This window comes from Cherax quadricarinatus, chromosome 10, assembly GCF_038502225.1.
Source record: "Cherax quadricarinatus isolate ZL_2023a chromosome 10, ASM3850222v1, whole genome shotgun sequence".
Taxonomy (NCBI): Eukaryota; Metazoa; Arthropoda; class Malacostraca; order Decapoda; family Parastacidae; genus Cherax; species Cherax quadricarinatus.
In genome coordinates, this window is record NC_091301.1 from 4,596,467 (window position 1) to 4,616,121 (window position 19,655).

General features: G+C 39.3%; 1 protein-coding gene across 5 annotated transcripts in view; it reads left to right on the forward strand.

The window, feature by feature from the left end:
* Window positions 1-1,329: 1,329 nt before the first annotated feature.
* The window catches only part of LOC128687902 (cocaine esterase-like), an 82,735-nt gene continuing 64,409 nt past the window's right edge, over window positions 1,330-19,655 (forward strand). For 3 of the 5 annotated variants that reach the window (XM_070083535.1, XM_070083538.1, XM_070083540.1), the window contains exons 1-2: window positions 1,337-1,447; window positions 10,977-11,180. In XM_070083535.1, coding sequence (XP_069939636.1) covers window positions 10,977-11,180 — 204 coding nt within the window. In that variant the 5' untranslated portion in view covers window positions 1,337-1,447. Of the gene's footprint in view, window positions 1,448-10,976; window positions 11,181-19,655 lie in introns of all 5 variants that reach the window. The other 2 variants (XM_070083537.1, XM_070083536.1) reach the window with 2 other exon arrangements.

Consider the following 19,655-nt stretch of genomic DNA (forward strand, 5'->3'; position numbering starts at 1 on the left):
AGATGAATGGTTCAGAGAACCGACATGTTGATAAATTAGATACATGTGCAACTCTTGGGTATCTTTATTGAGGAAACGTTTCGCCACACAGTGGCTTCATCAGTCCATACATAGGAGAAACTTGAAGAACAGGAGGAGAATGAGGTAATCAGTCCCTCAACCTTGAGTCGATGTGTTCAGTCCATCAATCTTGAGTAGAATACGGCAGATGAGCGGAGAAGCAGCTTATAAACCGTATGGCAGGAGAGGTGTAGCAGTCATAGGTAGTGTCACATTTGTTCAATGTGGAAGTAGGTTGTGCCCAAGAATTAGGCAAGCGAAGAATTCCTAAGTATTAAGATCCCAAGAAGTTGCAGTGTCTGACAGGTTTGTAGATGAATGGTTCAGAGAACCGACATGTTGATAAATTAGATACATGTGCAACTCTTGGGTATCTTTATTGAGGAAACGTTTCGCCACACAGTGGCTTCATCAGTCCATACATAGGAGAAACTTGAAGAACAGGAGGAGAATGAGTCCCTCAACCTTGAGTCGATGTGTTCAGTCCATCAATGTGACACTACCTATGACTGCTACACCTCTCCTGCCATACGGTTTATAAGCTGCTTCTCCGCTCATCTGCCGTATTCTACTCAAGATTGATGGACTGAACACATCGACTCAAGGTTGAGGGACTGATTACCTTATTCTCCTCCTGTTCTTCAAGTTTCTCCTATGTATGGACTGATGAAGCCACTGTGTGGCGAAACGTTTCCTCAATAAAGATACCCAAGAGTTGCACATGTATCTAATTTATATTATTATTATTGATGCTGGTGAGGGGCTCTTGATCTAGGGAATTGGATCTGTGCTCCAGTTCCCTGAATCGAGTCTGAATACCTTCCATCCCCCCACATGCGCTGTATAATCCTACGGGTTTAGCGCTCCCCCATGATTATAATAATAATAATAATCAATAATTCTAAACCTTTGCACCCTAGATCCCGTGAAACTTAGCTCCAACTTGTACTATATACACAGTGAGGTGTGTCTCAATGCATATACACTGAAAGTTTACTTAATCTCTACTGTATGGATTAAAGTATTTTTTACGGGTGGCGAATAGGTTGTATGTAGCCTTGATGACTTGTGTCGTCTATAGGCTTTAAACTTAAGCCCATTTAACACACCAATAGGGTATATACACATTTTAGTACAGTCCCTGTCTTAAGGATTGCACGATTCTTGACTGATAGTGAACAGTTGACATGCTTCCTTAATGACCCAATTACCCTGTGTCGACCAACCTTATTTTAAGTCACTAACCTCGTCTCAAGTGAGGCAAGACAAGGTCAGTGTCAGTCAGCTGGTGGCTGTCAAGGTGGTCACTGACGTTTCTCTTGCTAGTTTCTTTCTATACTCTGTATTGTTGTGAAAGTAATAGTTCTGGTTGTATTTAGGAAAAAATGTAAGTGCTTGTATTTGTTTTCAGTAGTATGGGTAGTGTTTAGTTGCCTGTTTCTTAGAATTACTCATGGGTAATGCAAACGTTTATGAATATGCTTGATGACTTTTAAAAAAAGTATACGTAGTGATAGATCTGCTGTACAACTATGATATAATTCTTTAGTGTTAAGTAGTCCGTAAGCCAATAATGTTAAGTCGGCACATAATGCCTAGGCATAATAGAGGCTCTCTTTGCATTGCAACCCACTATTGTAAATGCATAATCTCAATGTACTATTTGCAAAGACATAAATAAATAGCCACCCTCCTAGCTTTGGTTAAAACGTACTGCACTTCTAAGTGTTTGTTAATCAAGAATTAATGTGCGTTGTGGGATGGGGGTCTGTGGGTAAGTAGGTAAGGTTTGTCAGGAAACAGGACAAGTGTTTCCTGACGCGGATCTGTCGTGTGATGACCCGCCGTTGGAGCTTCTGGTCATCTGACAGAGGCCTTCCACTGGCTTACCGGTCCACCCATTTAAAAATTATGGCCATAGTTTTAACCATTTAGTTTATTTGTAAGTAAGAAGTCACATCGTGACTTAATATGTAGGATGGTGTAAGTCATCTCAAACTAGACAAACTTGTCTGTTGACTTTGCCGACTCTAAATGACGCATAACTTTTTTTTTTTTTTTTAAGCATACCTTGCTAAAATATAAGGTAGTGTTTATTTGTGACCTAATTCATATGTATAAATAACTCATTACGATAAACATATAAACAGCTCATTAACACTAACTTTAGTTATCAGAACTTTACGGCCCAATCTCTGGATCCATTATGTGCCTCTGTAATCTTTTAATTACCACCCACAGGATGGGTATGGGGGTGCATAAAGATGCGTATATACCTTCCCCATTCGCATAGAGCTTGTAGGGAATTGCACAAGTGATGCTGAAGCAGCAGGAATCGGATATACCACTCTCGTATATAAGGGCCGGCGTCCTCACTGAAGACACTGGTCAACAATTTTTGAAAAGTTGTAATTCATTCATTCATTAGTGATTTGCCTTCTTATACGCACTGTGACTCCCGCGGCATTGTTTGAGGTTTTTCTCTCTTCTCTCCCTCCTGTTTTAAATGCGGGTAACCTCGCCCCTTTTATCCTCTTACTTATTCTCTCTCGCATCGATCTGTTTGCTCTTCCTCAACTGTACTAGACTTAACCTGGTCTGTCCTCCAGGACTTTCATGACAGCGATCATTTTCTAATCCTTACTTCTCCTTTGTATTCACCACCTCGTAGCCCACGTTGGCAATTTGACCGAGCGAATTGGGACCTTTACTCGCATCAGCTGCTTTTAGTGAGGATCCTTCTTTGTCCTCCATTGATGAGCTTTAACACTTCTCGACCTCCGTTTTAACCGCAGCTTCACATTCTGTACCCCAAGCCTCGGGCAGGCGGGCAGGCAAGCAGGCAAGCAGGCAAGCAGGCAAGCAGGCAAGCAGGCAAGCAGGCAAGCAAGGAGTTCTTCCTCAGCTGTGGAAATCTGCCATTGTTCTCCCTTTCCGCAAACCGGGTACTACGGGACATGATGCCTCCCACTATCGTCCCACTGCTCTTGCCAGTGGTTTGTAATGTGATGGAACGTCTGGTAAATAGACATTTGATGTGGTATTTAGACACAATGGTCTCTGCACTAGTCACTATGACTTTCGTAAGGGCCATTCTATTTCTGCCCGAAATGCCTAGCCATGCTAAGCGTTCTAGTGGTACACTGTAATCACAATTTCACTACATGTAAACCACACAATAACCAAATTTCTGTAAACTCAGCATTGTAATCCTTATAGAGAATAAACTTTGAATTTGAATTGACCTATTGTTACGCTTGGATACGTATGTTCGTAATGCCTTTGCCAATACCCACTCGGTTATCACCATCCATTTTGACCTTGAGAAGGCATACGACAACTTGGTGATAACATCTTGGCCCAGGCCTACTCCTTAGGCCTCAGAGGCAATCTGCCATTTTTCCTTTAACTTCTTAACTGAGATACATTTCCGTGTTCGCATTAAGAATACACTTTCCTCGGACTTTGTCAAAGCTGAAGGTGTCCCCCAGGGATGTATCCTAAGCACACCTTTTTCTCCTTGCTATAAATGATTTGGCGTCTCTTCCATCCAATATTTGGTCATCACTCTGTTAACGACTTTGCTTTAGCTTGAGCAGGTGCCGACTGTCACCTCACTACGACAAGGTCCTAAATGCACTAGAAGACAAAAAGAATGCAGATGTAATATATACAGACTTTGCAAAAGCCTTCGACAAGTGTGACCATGGCGTAATAGCGCACAAAATGCGCGCTAAAGGAATAACAGGAAAAGTCGGTCGATGGATCTATAATTTCCTCACTAACAGAACAGAGAGTAGTCGTCAACAGAGTAAAGTCCGAGGCAGCTACGGTGAAAAGCTCTGTTCCACAAGGCACAGTACTAGCTCCCATCTTGTTCCTCATCCTCATATCCGACATAGACAAGGATGTCAGCCACAGCACCGTGTCTTCCTTTGCAGATGACACCCGAATCTGCATGACAGTGTCTTCCATTGCAGACACTGCAAGGCTCCAGGCGGACATCAACCAAATCTTTCAGTGGGCTGCAGAAAACAATATGAAGTTCAACGATGAGAAATTTCAATTACTCAGATATGGTAAACATGAGGAAATTAAATCTTCATCAGAGTACAAAACAAATTCTGGCCACAAAATAGAGCGAAACACCAACGTCAAAGACCTGGGAGTGATTATGTCGGAGGATCTCATCTTCAAGGACCATAACATTGTATCAATCGCATCTGCTAGAAAAATGACAGGATGGATAATGAGAACCTTCAAAACTAGGGAGGCCAAGCCCATGATGACACTCTTCAGGTCACTTGTTCTATCTAGGCTGGAATATTGCTGCACTCTAACAGCACCTTTCAAGGCAGGTGAAATTGCCGACCTAGAAAATGTACAGAGAACTTTCACGGCGCGCATAACGGAGATAAAACACCTCAATTACTGGGAGCGCTTGAGGTTTCTAAACCTGTATTCCCTGGAACGCAGGAGGGAGAGATACATGATTATATACACCTGGAAAATCCTAGAGGGACTAGTACCGAACTTGCACACGAAAATCACTCGCTACGAAAGCAAAAGACTTGGCAGACGATGCACCATCCCCCAATGAAAAGCAGGGGTGTCACTAGCACGTTAAGAGACCATACAATAAGTGTCAGGGGCCCGAGACTGTTCAACTGCCTCCCAGCACACATAAGGGGGATTACCAACAGACCCCTGGCAGTCTTCAAGCTGGCACTGGACAAGCACCTAAAGTCAGTTCCTGATCAGCCGGGCTGTGGCTCGTACGTTGGTTTGCGTGCAGCCAGCAGCAACAGCCTGGTTGATCAGGCGCTGATCCACCAGGAGGCCTGGTCACAGACCGGGCCGCGGGGGCATTGACCCCCGAAACTCTCTCCAGATTTGCTCTCCAGATTGTTCATTGCAGTTTCTCTCCAGCATGCTGTCAACAGTGTTTCCAATTGGGCCACTGTTCGTGGGTTTGAACTTTCTAGTACTAAAACTTTCCAAATTACTTTCACTAGACGTTCTGTTGTCTAATAATCCATTGTACCTACATGGTTTGCGTATCCCAGAACGTGATACGGTCAGGTTTTACGGCCTTCTGTTTGACCGTCAATTGCTGTGGATCCCATCGCACATTGGATTACTCCATGATAGTCGATATGTTAGCCAAGAAGAGTACCCAGGAGAAGAATGTAGAATATAACTTTGGTATAGCTGTGTCTAGCATTAGGAATAATATTAGAAGTAAATAATTAAAATAATTGTTATAGGAATGCAGTTTGAGTAGATCTATAACCCACTATAACATGACCATAGATAAGTATGTTTATGGAGCAACTTGCAATGTGAACACTGATGTAGTGGCCAGGCTTAGGCTTGGTTACAAGTACTTCTGGCAGTTTGGGGGGCACACAGATGATAAAGCTAAATGCAAATTGACGCCTCAAGATATCTTATTAATGAAGATAAGATACCAGATACACTAAGCACATTCCTAAATTTGCTTGTAACAGAGAAGTGAACTATAGATATGTAGATATAAACCCATATGTACTCCTGTTAACCCTTTTGGGGCCCTAGTTCCTAGGCATTTTGTGTCCATATGCTCTTGCGTTACCGTCCACAGGGTGGATGAGAGGTGCACAATAAACTAACCATTTCGGTGGAAAAATCTAAATCGTCAGTTATCCTGGAAACCTCGCATTACCTCTCTGAAGGCAACTTGTCATAGCCGGCTGAACCTCCTTAAAACTTTTACCTGGAGAGGGTTTCGGGGGTCAATGCCCCTTCGGCTCGGTCTGAGACCAGGCTCCAGAGTGGATCAGGGTCTGATCAACCAGGCTGTTACTGTTGGCCGCACGCAAACTGACGTACAAACCACAGCCCGGCTGGTCAGGTACTGACTGTAGGTGCTTGTCCAGTGCCTTCTTGAAGACAGCCAGGGGTCTATTGTTAATCCCCCTTATGTATGCTGGGAGTTAGTTGAACAGTCTTGGGCCCCGGACACTTCGTACTCGTGGCGCCTCTACGTTTCATTGGGGGAATGATAAATTACACATGTGCAACTCTTGGGTATCTTTATTGAGGAAACTGCAACTTCTTGGGATCTTAATACTTAGGAATTCTTCGCTTGCCTAATTCTTGGGCACGACCTACTTCCACATTGAACAAATGTGACACCACCTATGACTGCTGCACCTCTCCTGCCATACGGTTTATAAGCTGCCTCTCCGCTCATATGCCGTATTCTATTCAAGATTAATGGACTGAACACATCGACTCAAGGTTGAGGGACTGATTACCTCATTCTCCTCCTGTTCTTCAAGTTTCTCCTACGTATGGACTGATGAAGCCACTGTGTGGCGAAACGTTTCCTCAATAGATACCCAAGAGTTGCACATGTCTAATTTATCAACATGTCGGTTCTCTGAACCATTCATCTACAAACATTGGGGGAATACACATTGCATCTTCTGCAGAGTTTTTTGCTTTCATAGGTAGATTAGATTTTGCCAGCGAAGTGGCTAGTTTATTGTGCACCCCATATCCATCCTGTGGACGGTAGCGCGAGAGCATATAGATACACAAAAGGCCTAGGAACTAGGCCCCAAAGGGTTAACAGGAATACATATGGATTTATATCTACATATCTATAGTTCACTTATCTGTTGCAAGCAAATTTAGGAAATTTGCTTAGTATATCTGGTATCTTGTTTTCATTAATAAGGTATCTTGACATGTCACATAGGTTATTATACTGTCTGTCTGTATTCCTCAATAAGTGGATAATTAAGCACATAGTGTTCAAGAGAGTGACCATATGCCTGATCACATAATTTACATTTAGTTTGATCATCTGTGTGTCTCCCAAACTGCCAGAAGTACTTGTAACCAAGCCTAAGCCTGGCCACTACAACATCAGTCAGTCTGTTCACATTGCAAGTTGCTCCATAAACATACTTATCTACGTTCATGTTATCATAGTGGGTTATAGGTCTACTCAGGCTTCTAACTGCATTCCTATAACATTTTCATTATTTACTTCTCTCATAATATTATTCCTAATGCTAGACAGTTATACCAAAGTTATATTCTACATTCTCCTTCTGGGTACTCTTCTTGGCTAACATTTCAACTTTATCATGGAGTAATTTCATAGGGAGTAACCGAAATACATATTTTTTTAATCTATGGCTATGAGAGCTGAATGGCGTACGCAGTCAGTGTTCAGTAAATATCGCAAATGCCTACCTCTTCAAATTTTGAAAGTCTATATACCAGATAAACTGGCTCGAATGCAATGCTCAAGATAGCTGCTGGTACTTTGTATGACTTCAGGCGCGGATATAAGGGGGGGGCCAGGGGGCCAGGGGGCCCGGGCCCCCCCCTTTGGCCCTCTTTGGGCTTTGGCCCAGTGTCGTAGCTGGGTTTTCATTTTGGGGCGAGGGGAAGGAGGGGCCAATCCTTTACATGGCGGGGGTATGCCCTCCCGAATTATTTGAGATTTTAAAGCCGATGTATATATATACTATGTGTAATTTTTTTTTTTTTTTTTTTTTTACTTTTCTAGACACAAAACTATGCAGATACTCCTTTTCAAGTGGGGGGGGGGCCCACAGCTCTAGTGAGGGAGAGGGGGCGGACCCCCCAGGCTCCCCGTAGTTACGCCACTGCTTTGGGATGCATTTAAATTTGTTTCGCAACTTTGCAAGTTTACAGACCACTAATACCTCTAGCTCCATAACAATACAAAATGCTTTTTAAGGTTGGATACTTATAATAAACATTTTGGAACTGTATTGATGCTGAGAATAATGAGATGTGGCAAAAAAATTCGTGGAAATGTCCTAACTTGAAAGAAATGTGGTCTGGTGGCTAAAGCTCCCGCTTCACACACGGAGGGCCCGGGTTCGATTCCCGGCGGGTGGAAATTCCGACACGTTTCCTTACACCTATTGTCCTGTTCACCTAGCAGCAAATAGGTACCTGGGTGTTAGTCGACTGGTGTGGGTCGCATCCTGGGGGACAAGATTAAGGACCCCAATGGAAATAAGTTAGTCCTCGATGACGCACTGACTTTCTTGGGTTATCCTGGGTGGCTAACCCTCCGGGGTTAAAAATCCGAACGAAATCTTATCTTAACAGCCAGAGAGGCAGGCAGGCTCTGAGAGAGCGAGGCTCAGCCTCAGCGAGCGTCAAGCAGTGTTGCATGTTGAGAGCACGTGGTAACATCAGACGGCTGATGCGGCGTGACCCCGTGACGGTGAGTCACCGTCCCCCGGTATTTCAAGGCTCCAACACACATACTGACTCACTGCGAGCCGGGCACGAACCAGGACGAGAGGGTAAGGGTTCGTGAACCATTCAGTGACCTTACTGCACCAGGTAAAGGGGCCAGGGCAAGATTAATACATTAGGCTATTGTGTTTATGCCTGTTTTGGGGCCTTGTGGGACAGTGCCAGAGTGGAGTGGGTTGGAGCCTTGGAGCTATGCCTACGGTAGCCTACCGTGAAAGAGTATATTAATAATAATAATAATAATAATAATAATAATAATAATAGTTATTTTTATTAGGCATAGCCCACTCCACAAAGGGGGCAGTAAAGCAATAGCAAAGAACTACAGACCAATAGCACTAACATCCCATATCATAATCTTTGAAAGGGTCCTAAGAAGCAAGATCACCACCCATCTAGAAACCCATCAGTTACACAACCCAGGGCAACATGGGTTTAGAACAGGTCGCTCCTGTCTGTCTCAACTATTGGATCACTACGACAAGGTCCTAAATGCACTAGAAGACAAAAAGAATGCAGATGTAATATATACAGACTTTGCAAAAGCCTTCGACAAGTGTGACCATGGCGTAATAGCGCACAAAATGCGTGCTAAAGGAATAACAGGAAAAGTCGGTCGATGGATCTATAATTTCCTCACTAACAGAACACAGAGTAGTCGTCAACAGAGTAAAGTCCGAGGCAGCTACGGTGAAAAGCTCTGTTCCACAAGGCACAGTACTAGCTCCCATCTTGTTCCTCATCCTCATATCCGACATAGACAAGGATGTCAGCCACATCACCGTGTCTTCCTTTGCAGATGACACCCGAATCTGCATGACAGTGTCTTCCATTGCAGACACTGCAAGGCTCCAGGCGGACATCAACCAAATCTTTCAGTGGGCTGCGGAAAACAATATGAAGTTCAACGATGAGAAATTTCAATTACTCAGATATGGTAAACATGAGGAAATTAAATCTTCATCAGAGTACAAAACAAATTCTGGCCACAAAATAGAGCGAAACACCAACGTCAAAGACCTGGGAGTGATTATGTCGGAGGATCTCATCTTCAAGGACCATAACATTGTATCAATCGCATCTGCTAGAAAAATGACAGGATGGATAATGAGAACCTTCAAAACTAGGGAGGCCAAGCCCATGATGACACTCTTCAGGTCACTTGTTCTATCTAGGCTGGAATATTGCTGCACTCTAACAGCACCTTTCAAGGCAGGTGAAATTGCCGACCTAGAAAATGTACAGAGAACTTTCACGGCGCGCATAACGGAGATAAAACACCTCAATTACTGGGAGCGCTTGAGGTTTCTAAACCTGTATTCCCTGGAACGCAGGAGGGAGAGATACATGATTATATACACCTGGAAAATCCTAGAGGGACTAGTACCGAACTTGCACACGAAAATCACTCGCTACGAAAGCAAAAGACTTGGCAGACGATGCACCATCCCCCCAATGAAAAGCAGGGGTGTCACTAGCACGTTAAGAGACCATACCATAAGTGTCAGGGGCCCGAGACTGTTCAACTGCCTCCCAGCACACATAAGGGGGATTACCAACAGACCCCTGGCAGTCTTCAAGCTGGCACTGGACAAGCACCTAAAGTCAGTTCCTGATCAGCCGGGCTGTGGCTCGTACGTTGGTTTGCGTGCAGCCAGCAGCAACAGCCTGGTTGATCAGGGGCTGATCCACCAGGAGGCCTGGTCACAGACCGGGCCGCGGGGGCGTTGACCCCCGAAACTCTCTCCAGGTAAACTCCAGGTAAGTTTCAACATATTTACGCGAAGCTCCTTACCATCCTACTGACCCTGCCAGTCTCAAATGCAAAAGCCGAACGATCGTTCTCAGCCCTGAAACGCCTGAAGACATACTTGAGGAGCACCATAGGTCAGGATCGCCTCAACGGCCTCGCACTACTCGCCGTCCATAACGATGTACATGTTCCTGTTGATCGTGTGATCAACAAGTTTGCGGAAAGGAACCGCCGTCTTCTCTTTACTTAGGCTGCAGTGTGATTAATCCTTTCAGTGTAATAACCTTTGCATGTTGCTTTTAAGGCTACTATTATAGGTAATATTATAAAGTATAATGCTTACTGTCTTAAGCAGGTATATATATATATATATATATATATATATATATATATATATATATATATATATATATATATATATTCATATTCATATTCTACAGTTAAGTTAATGTCTAATGTAAAAGTCTCTAGCTATTAAATTCTTGCTTTCAATAAAGTTTTAATAAGATACAAAATTCCTCACATTGTAAGGTCAGTGGTTTTTTTTTTCTCGGAAAAATCGGCCCTCTCATTTGGATCCGAAGAGAAACACTGGCACCTAGAGCAGATGGTTATGCCCATTCATTTAGGTCAGTCCGCCAGTAATTAACAAATAAGAATCCCGTTAGTGGAGAAACGGTAATGCTAATGCTCTTTAAACAACCGAAAATTCTGCCGTCGCCCCCCCCCCCCCAAACTTTGTTCCTAGATCCGCGCCTGTATGACTTCTCAAACCTGTTGTGTACCTCTCATAAAAAAAAAAAATGCTAGGTTCTGTTCGGTACTGTAAATTGTAAAATGTTTACAATTTTTATTCGTGCTTAAACAGATGAGGCTGCTGTGTGTGGTGGTGGGAGTGGTGGCTGCTGCTGTTTCAGTCGTGGCAATGATGAATTTGCCGCCCACCTCTTCTATAAATTTATCTCAGGGAAGTATCACTGGGTATCTTCGGAAACCAGGAAATGGCAAAGGCTTTTACATCTTTAAGGGAATTCCCTTTGCTGAACCACCCGTTGGACAACTTCGCCTGAGGGTGAGCTGGAATATTCATCTTTGGCTAAGTAAATAAGTTAAAGTTTATTTAGGTACAGATGTACACAAATTATAATACGAGTAACGTGTAAATTATATGGGATAATCCCAAAGTCAGTGACTGGCCCATGAGGCAGGTCCTTCCCAGCCTTTCTAACATTTGTCCAACATGGCTTTTAAAACTATCCAGGAAATTAGCTACCTTCAACTGCCTTTATTACACAGCATCACAAGCCAGCACTATCCTAAACAATGCTAAATGTCTATCAGTACTTAAATACAACATCAGGTCCTTAAGCAAACACTATGATGACCTCCTGGCACTCCTTGAATCACTAGACACACCCTTCTCCTGCATTATTCTTACCGAGACCTGGCTTAAGCAGGACACAATAGATATCTACCCTCTACCAGGATACACAGCAATTCACAACTGCAGACCAAACCAAGTTGGGGGTGGTATTGCAATCTATTACTCTAACCAATTATCTTGTATTAGCACCACTTGCTTTAGTGATGAATATGGGGAATACATTTTTGCTAATTTTACTGTAAAAAACCTTAAGACACCTATAACAATCGGTGCCATTTACCGGATACCTCACACAAACATCCCAAATTTCAGTGAGAAATTAGTCACTAATAACAGACAAATGAATAAGCACCACCTTCTTAGCTGGAGACTTCAACATCAACCTTGGCTTACTAGATGATCAGCCTGTAACTGATTTCATCAACAATATGAATAACACACTTCTCATACCAACAATAACTAAACCAACCAGGCTCACTGAGACAAGTGCAACCATAATAGTCCACATATGGACCAATATACTAGCCCCCTTAAATCAGGGATAATCACAGATAGCACTACAGACCACTACCCTACCTTCCTCCTGGCAAACATTAGTAAACCACCACTTGAATACAACAGTCTCATTTAGACTCCATGACGAGGCCTCAATAAGGAAGTTCACAGCTGACCTAGAGATTGTTGACTGGCCTACAGAATTCTCAATGGCCAATGGTATTGATGACTGGACAGACATTTTTCTTAACAAATTACTTAGACTATACAACAAACATTGTCCTATAAAAACGAAACAGATCACAAACGGCTTGGTTGCCCATGGATAACTAGCACCATTCTGAAATCCATTGACAAGAAACACCAATATGAAAAGCAATATAGACAGGGCTTAATACACAGATATTCTTAAACACTATTCATCAGTTCTCACCAAAGTAATAAAGCCAAACAACTATACTACTTCAGTAGATTCACAGACACTAGAGGAGATATAAAAAAAAGACCTGGAAAACACTCAGATTCTAGGGACCCACAAACTGAAAAAAAACAAGAATATTGTCCTAACTAAACCTAATGAAACGCCACTACATCCCACTGACACAGCTAACAAGATAAACGACTTCTCAACCATAGGATCTAATCTTGCCAATAAAATCCCACATACCAATGCCCATGCCGGGGACTACCTAGATGGGAATTTCCCAAATTCCTTCTATCTTGCACCAACTGAGCCCTCGGAAGTCAGAGATTATAAAGTCACTTAAAAACAACTCAGGGAATCTGTCTAGTGTCCCACCATTACTGTACAAGCGAGCAGCCCATATCCTTTCGCATGCTATTTCATTACTTTTTAACAAGTCACTAGAAACTAGCACCTTCCCGAAACTACTCAAGATGGCAAGGGTTACACCAATACATAAAGGTGGTGACCCTACAGACTTAAACAACTATAGGCCAATATCAAACTTACCATTGCTATCCAAAATCTTTGAGAAACTCGTGCACAGGAGACCATATTCATTTATAACAGCACAAAACATACTCAACCCCTGCCAATTTGGATTTAGGAAAAATAAAAGCACTAATGATGCAATCATAAAAATGCTAGATCTGCTTTACACAGCATTGGAAAATAAGGAATATCCACTAGGAATTTTTATTGACCTAAGAAAAGCTTTTGACACGGTAGAGCACGACATCCTACTCCACAAACTTGACCATTACGGTATAAGAGGCCATGCGCTTGCTTATTTCAAATCTTACCTTACTAATAGGTATCAGTATGTTACTATTAGACACGGCATCAACAACACGGCCACTTGATACTGGAGTTCCGCAGGGAAGTGTCCTTGGTCCCCTGCTCTTCCTCATATACATCAATGATCTTCCAAACGTATCCCAACACCTGAAACCCATTCTCTTTGCTGACGACACGACTTATGTCATCTCTCACCCTAATCTTGCCACCCTCAACACCATTGTTAACGAGGAGCTGATCAAAATATCGACTTGGATGACAGCCAATAAACTTAAGCTTAACACTGACAAAACCTACTATATTATGTTTGGTAGCAGAGCAGGAGATGCACAAATTAACATTAAGATCGACAACACTCTAATTACCAGACATAATGAGGGCAAATTCCTAGGCCTATACCTTGACAACCTGAATTTCAGCACCCATATCCAACACAACCAAAAAAAGTATCCAAAACAGTTGGGATCCTCTCCAAGATACGATATTACGTGCCGCAAAATGCCCTTCTCACACTATACCACTCTTATTTATCCATACCTCGCCTATGCTATTTGTGCTTGGGGATCGACTGCAGCAACACACCTAAAGCCAATAATAACCCAACAAAAAGCTGCAGTAAGAATAATCACTAAATCCCATCCCTGGCAACACCCCCCCCCCCCACTCTTCATATATCTAAATTTACTCCCTGTTCAGTACATCCACACTTACTACTGTGCAATCTACATCTACAGGACCTTAAACTCCAATATCAACCTTGACCTAAAACGCTTTCTTGATAGTTGTGACAGAACCCACAGGCATAACACCACACACAAACATCTCTACGACATTCCCCGTGTCCGACTAAACCTTTACAAAAATTCAATGTATGTCAAAGGCCCTAAAATCTGGAACACCCTACCTGAGAACTCTAGAACTGCAGACACATTCATCACCTTCAAAACTACCATTAGAAAACATCTTATCTCCCTGATACACCCCATCAACTAACTACACGAATACCACCTGGTGGTTCACACTTACTCACCCATTTGACCATAAACAGAAATATTAGTCTCAATCTTAAAATAATGAATCCTATGATACTCCAATACTGAAACTATGTACTGTGCCAAAACAAAAACATTCACATTGCTAAACTCACAAACTAGTATTTAGTCACTTAGCCATAATACCAACTTACCTCATAATTTGTAATATTTTAAAATAAAGAATTAAACTAAGTCTGCCCGAAACGCCTAGCCAGGCTAGGCGTTCTAGTGGTACTCTGTAATCATTATTTAACTACATGTAAACCACACAACAACCAAATTCTGTAAATTCAACATTGTAATCTTTATAGAGAATAAACTTTGAATTCAAATTCAATCACTACTTGGCAGATTGTTCGACACTCCTACAGCTTCCATAGTAATACTTGCCAAACCTATGCTTTCGTTTACCCTTACTACATCTGAATTTATCTAAATTTAATCCATTAGGTTTTCTTAATTATACTCTGGTCCTCCTATTGATGTATAAATATCACCTCCATTCTAACAGCCGTAGTTGTCTTGAAGTTAGGTCCATTGATAATGCCAAGGGATGGTTGGGGGGCATAAAACCCACCTTATTTTCTTCAGCCTGTAAAGCCATCCCCCTCTCACCGTGATGGAAAATATTCTAATTATGCCACTTACTTCTTGCCTGTGGTTGCCCCTCAAGGGAGGCTCCTTGACGCTTGTGAGGGGCTTTGATCTAGGGAATTGGATCTGTGCTCCAGTTGCCCGAATACCTTCCATCCCCCCCCCCACCCACATGCGCTGTATAATCCTACGGGTTTAGCGCTCCCCCTATGATTATAATTGCCTGCGGCTGACAACTTGTTTTAACAGCAGTGATGGCAGAAAGTGACTTCAAAGGACAAAAGAATCGCGCCTATAAATTTTCACTTACCTTGAACTTTTCATTTGAAAGTAGAACGACGATATGTTTTAGCAATAAATATAAAATTACGTTAATATGGCCAAAGTGAATATCATTTTGATGGCTTGCATATTGATTTAATTTCATATATATGTAATTGTACTTTTTCTATGGATAATTTTTTTCATAAAACGCAAATAAAAGGATTTTCAGAAAACATTGCAGTTTTTATAGCTCTATAATAGTCACAAGACCCCCCCCCCCTAATAAATCAGAAAGCAACCCCACCGCTATACAAAACTTCTGGAGCCGTCCCAGTTCAGGGCTATCTATTTTCATACGATAGATTCCTTGAACGGTGGATTAATCTTGTCATGCTTCTAAGTAAGTTTATTAAGGTATACACAAATAGTTACATAGAATTATCGTACATAGCAGTAATATATATATATATATATATATATATATATATATATATATATATATATATATATATATATATATATATATATATATATATATATATATATATATATTATAATATATATATATATATTATAATATATATATTATATATATATATATATATATATTATATATATATTATAATATATATATATATATATATAATATATATATATATTATAATATATATTATAATTATATATATTATAATATATATTGTAATATATATTATAATATATATATATATTATAATATATATTATAATTATATATATTATAATATATATTATAATATATATATTATAATATATATTATAATTATATATATTATAATATATATATATTATAATATATATATATTATAATATATATATATATTATAATATATATATATATTATAATATATATATATTATAATATATATATATATTATAATATATATTATAATATATATATATATTATAATATATATTATAATATATATTATAATATATATATATATTATATATATATATATATATATATTATATATATATATATATATATTATAATATATATATATATATATAATTATAATATATATATATATATATATATATATATAATATATATATATATTATAATATATATTATAATATATATATATATTATAATATATATTATAATATATATATATATTATAATATATATTATAATATATATATATATTATAATATATATTATAATATATATATATATTATAATATATATTATATATATATATATATTATAATATATATTATAATATATATATATATTATAATATATATTATAATATATATATATATTATAATATATATTATAATATATATATATATTATAATATATATTATAATATATATATATATTATAATATATATTATAATATATATATATATTATAATATATATTATAATATATATATATATTATAATATATATTATAATATATATATATATTATAATATATATTATAATATATATATATATATTATAATATATATATATTATATATATATATATTATATATATATATATATATTATAATATATATATATATTATAATATATATATATATTATAATATATATATATATATATATATATATATATATATATATATATATATTATAATATATATATATATTATAATATATATATATTATAATATATATATATATATAATATATATATTATATATATATATATATTATAATATATATTATAATATATATATATATATATATATATTATAATATATATATTATAATATATATATATATATATATATATATATATATATATTATATATATATATATATATTATAATATATATATATATTATAATATATATATATTATAATATATATATATATTATAATATATATATATATTATAATATATATATATATTATAATATATATATATGTGAGAGAGAGAGAACCTAGGATAACCCAAAAGAGTCAGTGACTTATTTCCATTGGGGTCCTTTTACCTTGTTATAATATAAAGGTTATAATACTTTATTATTCTATAATGAAGATAACATCTTTTTAGTATGATAAGACTACTACACGAGGGTCATTACTAGGAATAAGGTAAAACTTACTTGTATGTTCGCTAAAAAATAAAATCATTCCCCTCCCTTTCTGTAGCTACATTCATCACACCTTTTGGCACTCTTCTTAAACTGGTTCATGCTATGACTGGCTTTGACATGTGCGGGCAGTCTGTTCCATTTTATTGCTGGACTAAAATCACAAGGGTATTAAAAGAGGACAATATCAAAGCTGCTTTCATAAACAACCTGGAAGCTTTCTACAACAGATGGGAACATAAAAAGTCTGGGCTGAATGGTACTGCCCTTGATACTGGCCATGTAGTCAGAAACTGTAAGGCTGGAGGTGATGTCCTGGTAGTCAGTAAATGTGGGGCTGATAGTGCTGTCCTGGGAGACAGTAATGGTGAAGCTGGAGGTGCTGTCCTGGGAGACAGTAATGGTGAAGCTGGAGATGCTGTCCTGGGAGACAGTAATGGTGAAGCTGGAGGTGCTGTTCTGGGAGACGGTAATGGTGAAGCTGGAGATTTTGTCCAGGTAGTCGGGAATTATACGCAGGAAGGAATACATATAAATGACATCATAGGGGACAGGAGCCGTAGTAGGGAAACAAATGTAGTCAAAGATAAGATAAAACCAATATTGCAAACTAGAAATACCGCAGGAAATAGCAAACAAGAGGACTCCACTAGCAATAGTGAGGATATATTACCAAAAACAACTGGTGGGAGCTCCATTGTTGGTGCTAGGGGGGATAGCAATAAGACAGGGAAACATGCACCAACAGGGAATAGTCACAGAAACCCAAGGCAAACGGAAACCAAGCCTGTGCACATACTATGCACTTGGTATCTGCAGGCATGGGAAATCTGGAAAAACAGACGGGACGTACAACTATGACCATCCTAGAAAATGCCATGCCCATATGACAACAGGAAAATGAAAACTCATTCCCTGTAAGCTTTTTCACCCTGAACTGTGTACCTCTTCAGTACATGAAAGACTGTGCTATAACTTAAATTGCCAGGCACACCATCTAAAGGGGACAAAAAGATACAAAACATCCAGGCCATGGGAAAACCTAGGTAGCCACAGCCACTCAAGAGGGAGAGGTTTTTTAGCGCCAGGAAGGAAAAAAAACTGGCAGGAAATGGCAGAAATCGTACACCAAATCCAGTCATTCCTGGAGTGGAACCACAGTCGATGGCCTCCACTCCAAACCAACAGATAGATACTAATGCCGGAAAAAAAATCCCCCCCCCCCAGTACCAACAATACCACCAGTCCGATGACATTCTTCTTTGCAAATATACAGGGTCTAAAGCCAGCAACAAACAACAAAATACCTTTCATCCGTGGACTGCTTGCAGAGGCAAAGGCAATGTTCGCGGCTTTCACTGAGACCCACATAAAGGATCACTTGGACAACGAAATATGGATCCCAGGTTACAACCTATACAGATGTGACAGTGTGTACAGGCAAAAGGGGGGGGGGGTTGGCCTGTACATAGCAGAGTCACTTGTTTGCACAGAACTGCTTAATGCCTCAAATGATGTAGTGGAAGTTTTAGCAGTAAAGGTCGAGAACCAAAACCTAGTCAGTGGTAGTCTACAAGCCTCCGGATGCAACATCCCAGCAATTCCAGGAACAGCTGTTAAAAATTGACCACTGTCTGGAAAATCTTCCAGCTCCTACACCCAACATCTTGCTCCTGGGAGATTTCAACTTAAGGCACCTAAAATGGAGGAATATAGCAAATAATATTGTTGCAGTAATAACACCAGGATGGAAATAAATGGTATAAAATACCGACACAATGGAAATATAAACACACATGCAGTATAATGTGATCCTTTATTGACTACGTTTCGCCCACACAGTGGGCTTTTTCAAGTCACAAACAGAACTACCTGGGGTGGAAGGAACGCGAGTATTTATAGTCCGGTTCAGAATGCTGAGGTCAGGTGAAGAATGTTGCATCTGATGATGTACCGAGTGGGTTATAGTCTAAAAACTTGGGTAGCTTGGAAAGGAGATTGGACAAGTTTGTGAGCAGACCTTCTACAGTGTTCTTATGTGGGATAGCGACGAAGTTGTTTCTTGGCAAGTGGTTCAGCTATGTTATAGAAGCCACTATTCTGGTTGAAGTTGTCGGATATAGAAATAAGTGATGATTCCAGGATTCTTCGGTATTGAGTGTTGTCTTCTGTGGCGATAAGTCTTGAGTTTCTGTAGTTTATCAAGTGGTTGTGAATATTACGGTGTTCTACGCAGGCATTCCTTGTGTCGTCAGACCTGCTTGCGTATTGGTGTTCTGAAATACGTGTTTGGAGGTCCCTTGATGTTTCGCCCACGTATAACTTGTTGCAGTCATTACAAGGGATTATGTATACCCCTGCAGAGGATGGAGGCTTGTCCTGTCTACTACTGGTGATGTCCTTGATGGTCGTGGTTGTGGAG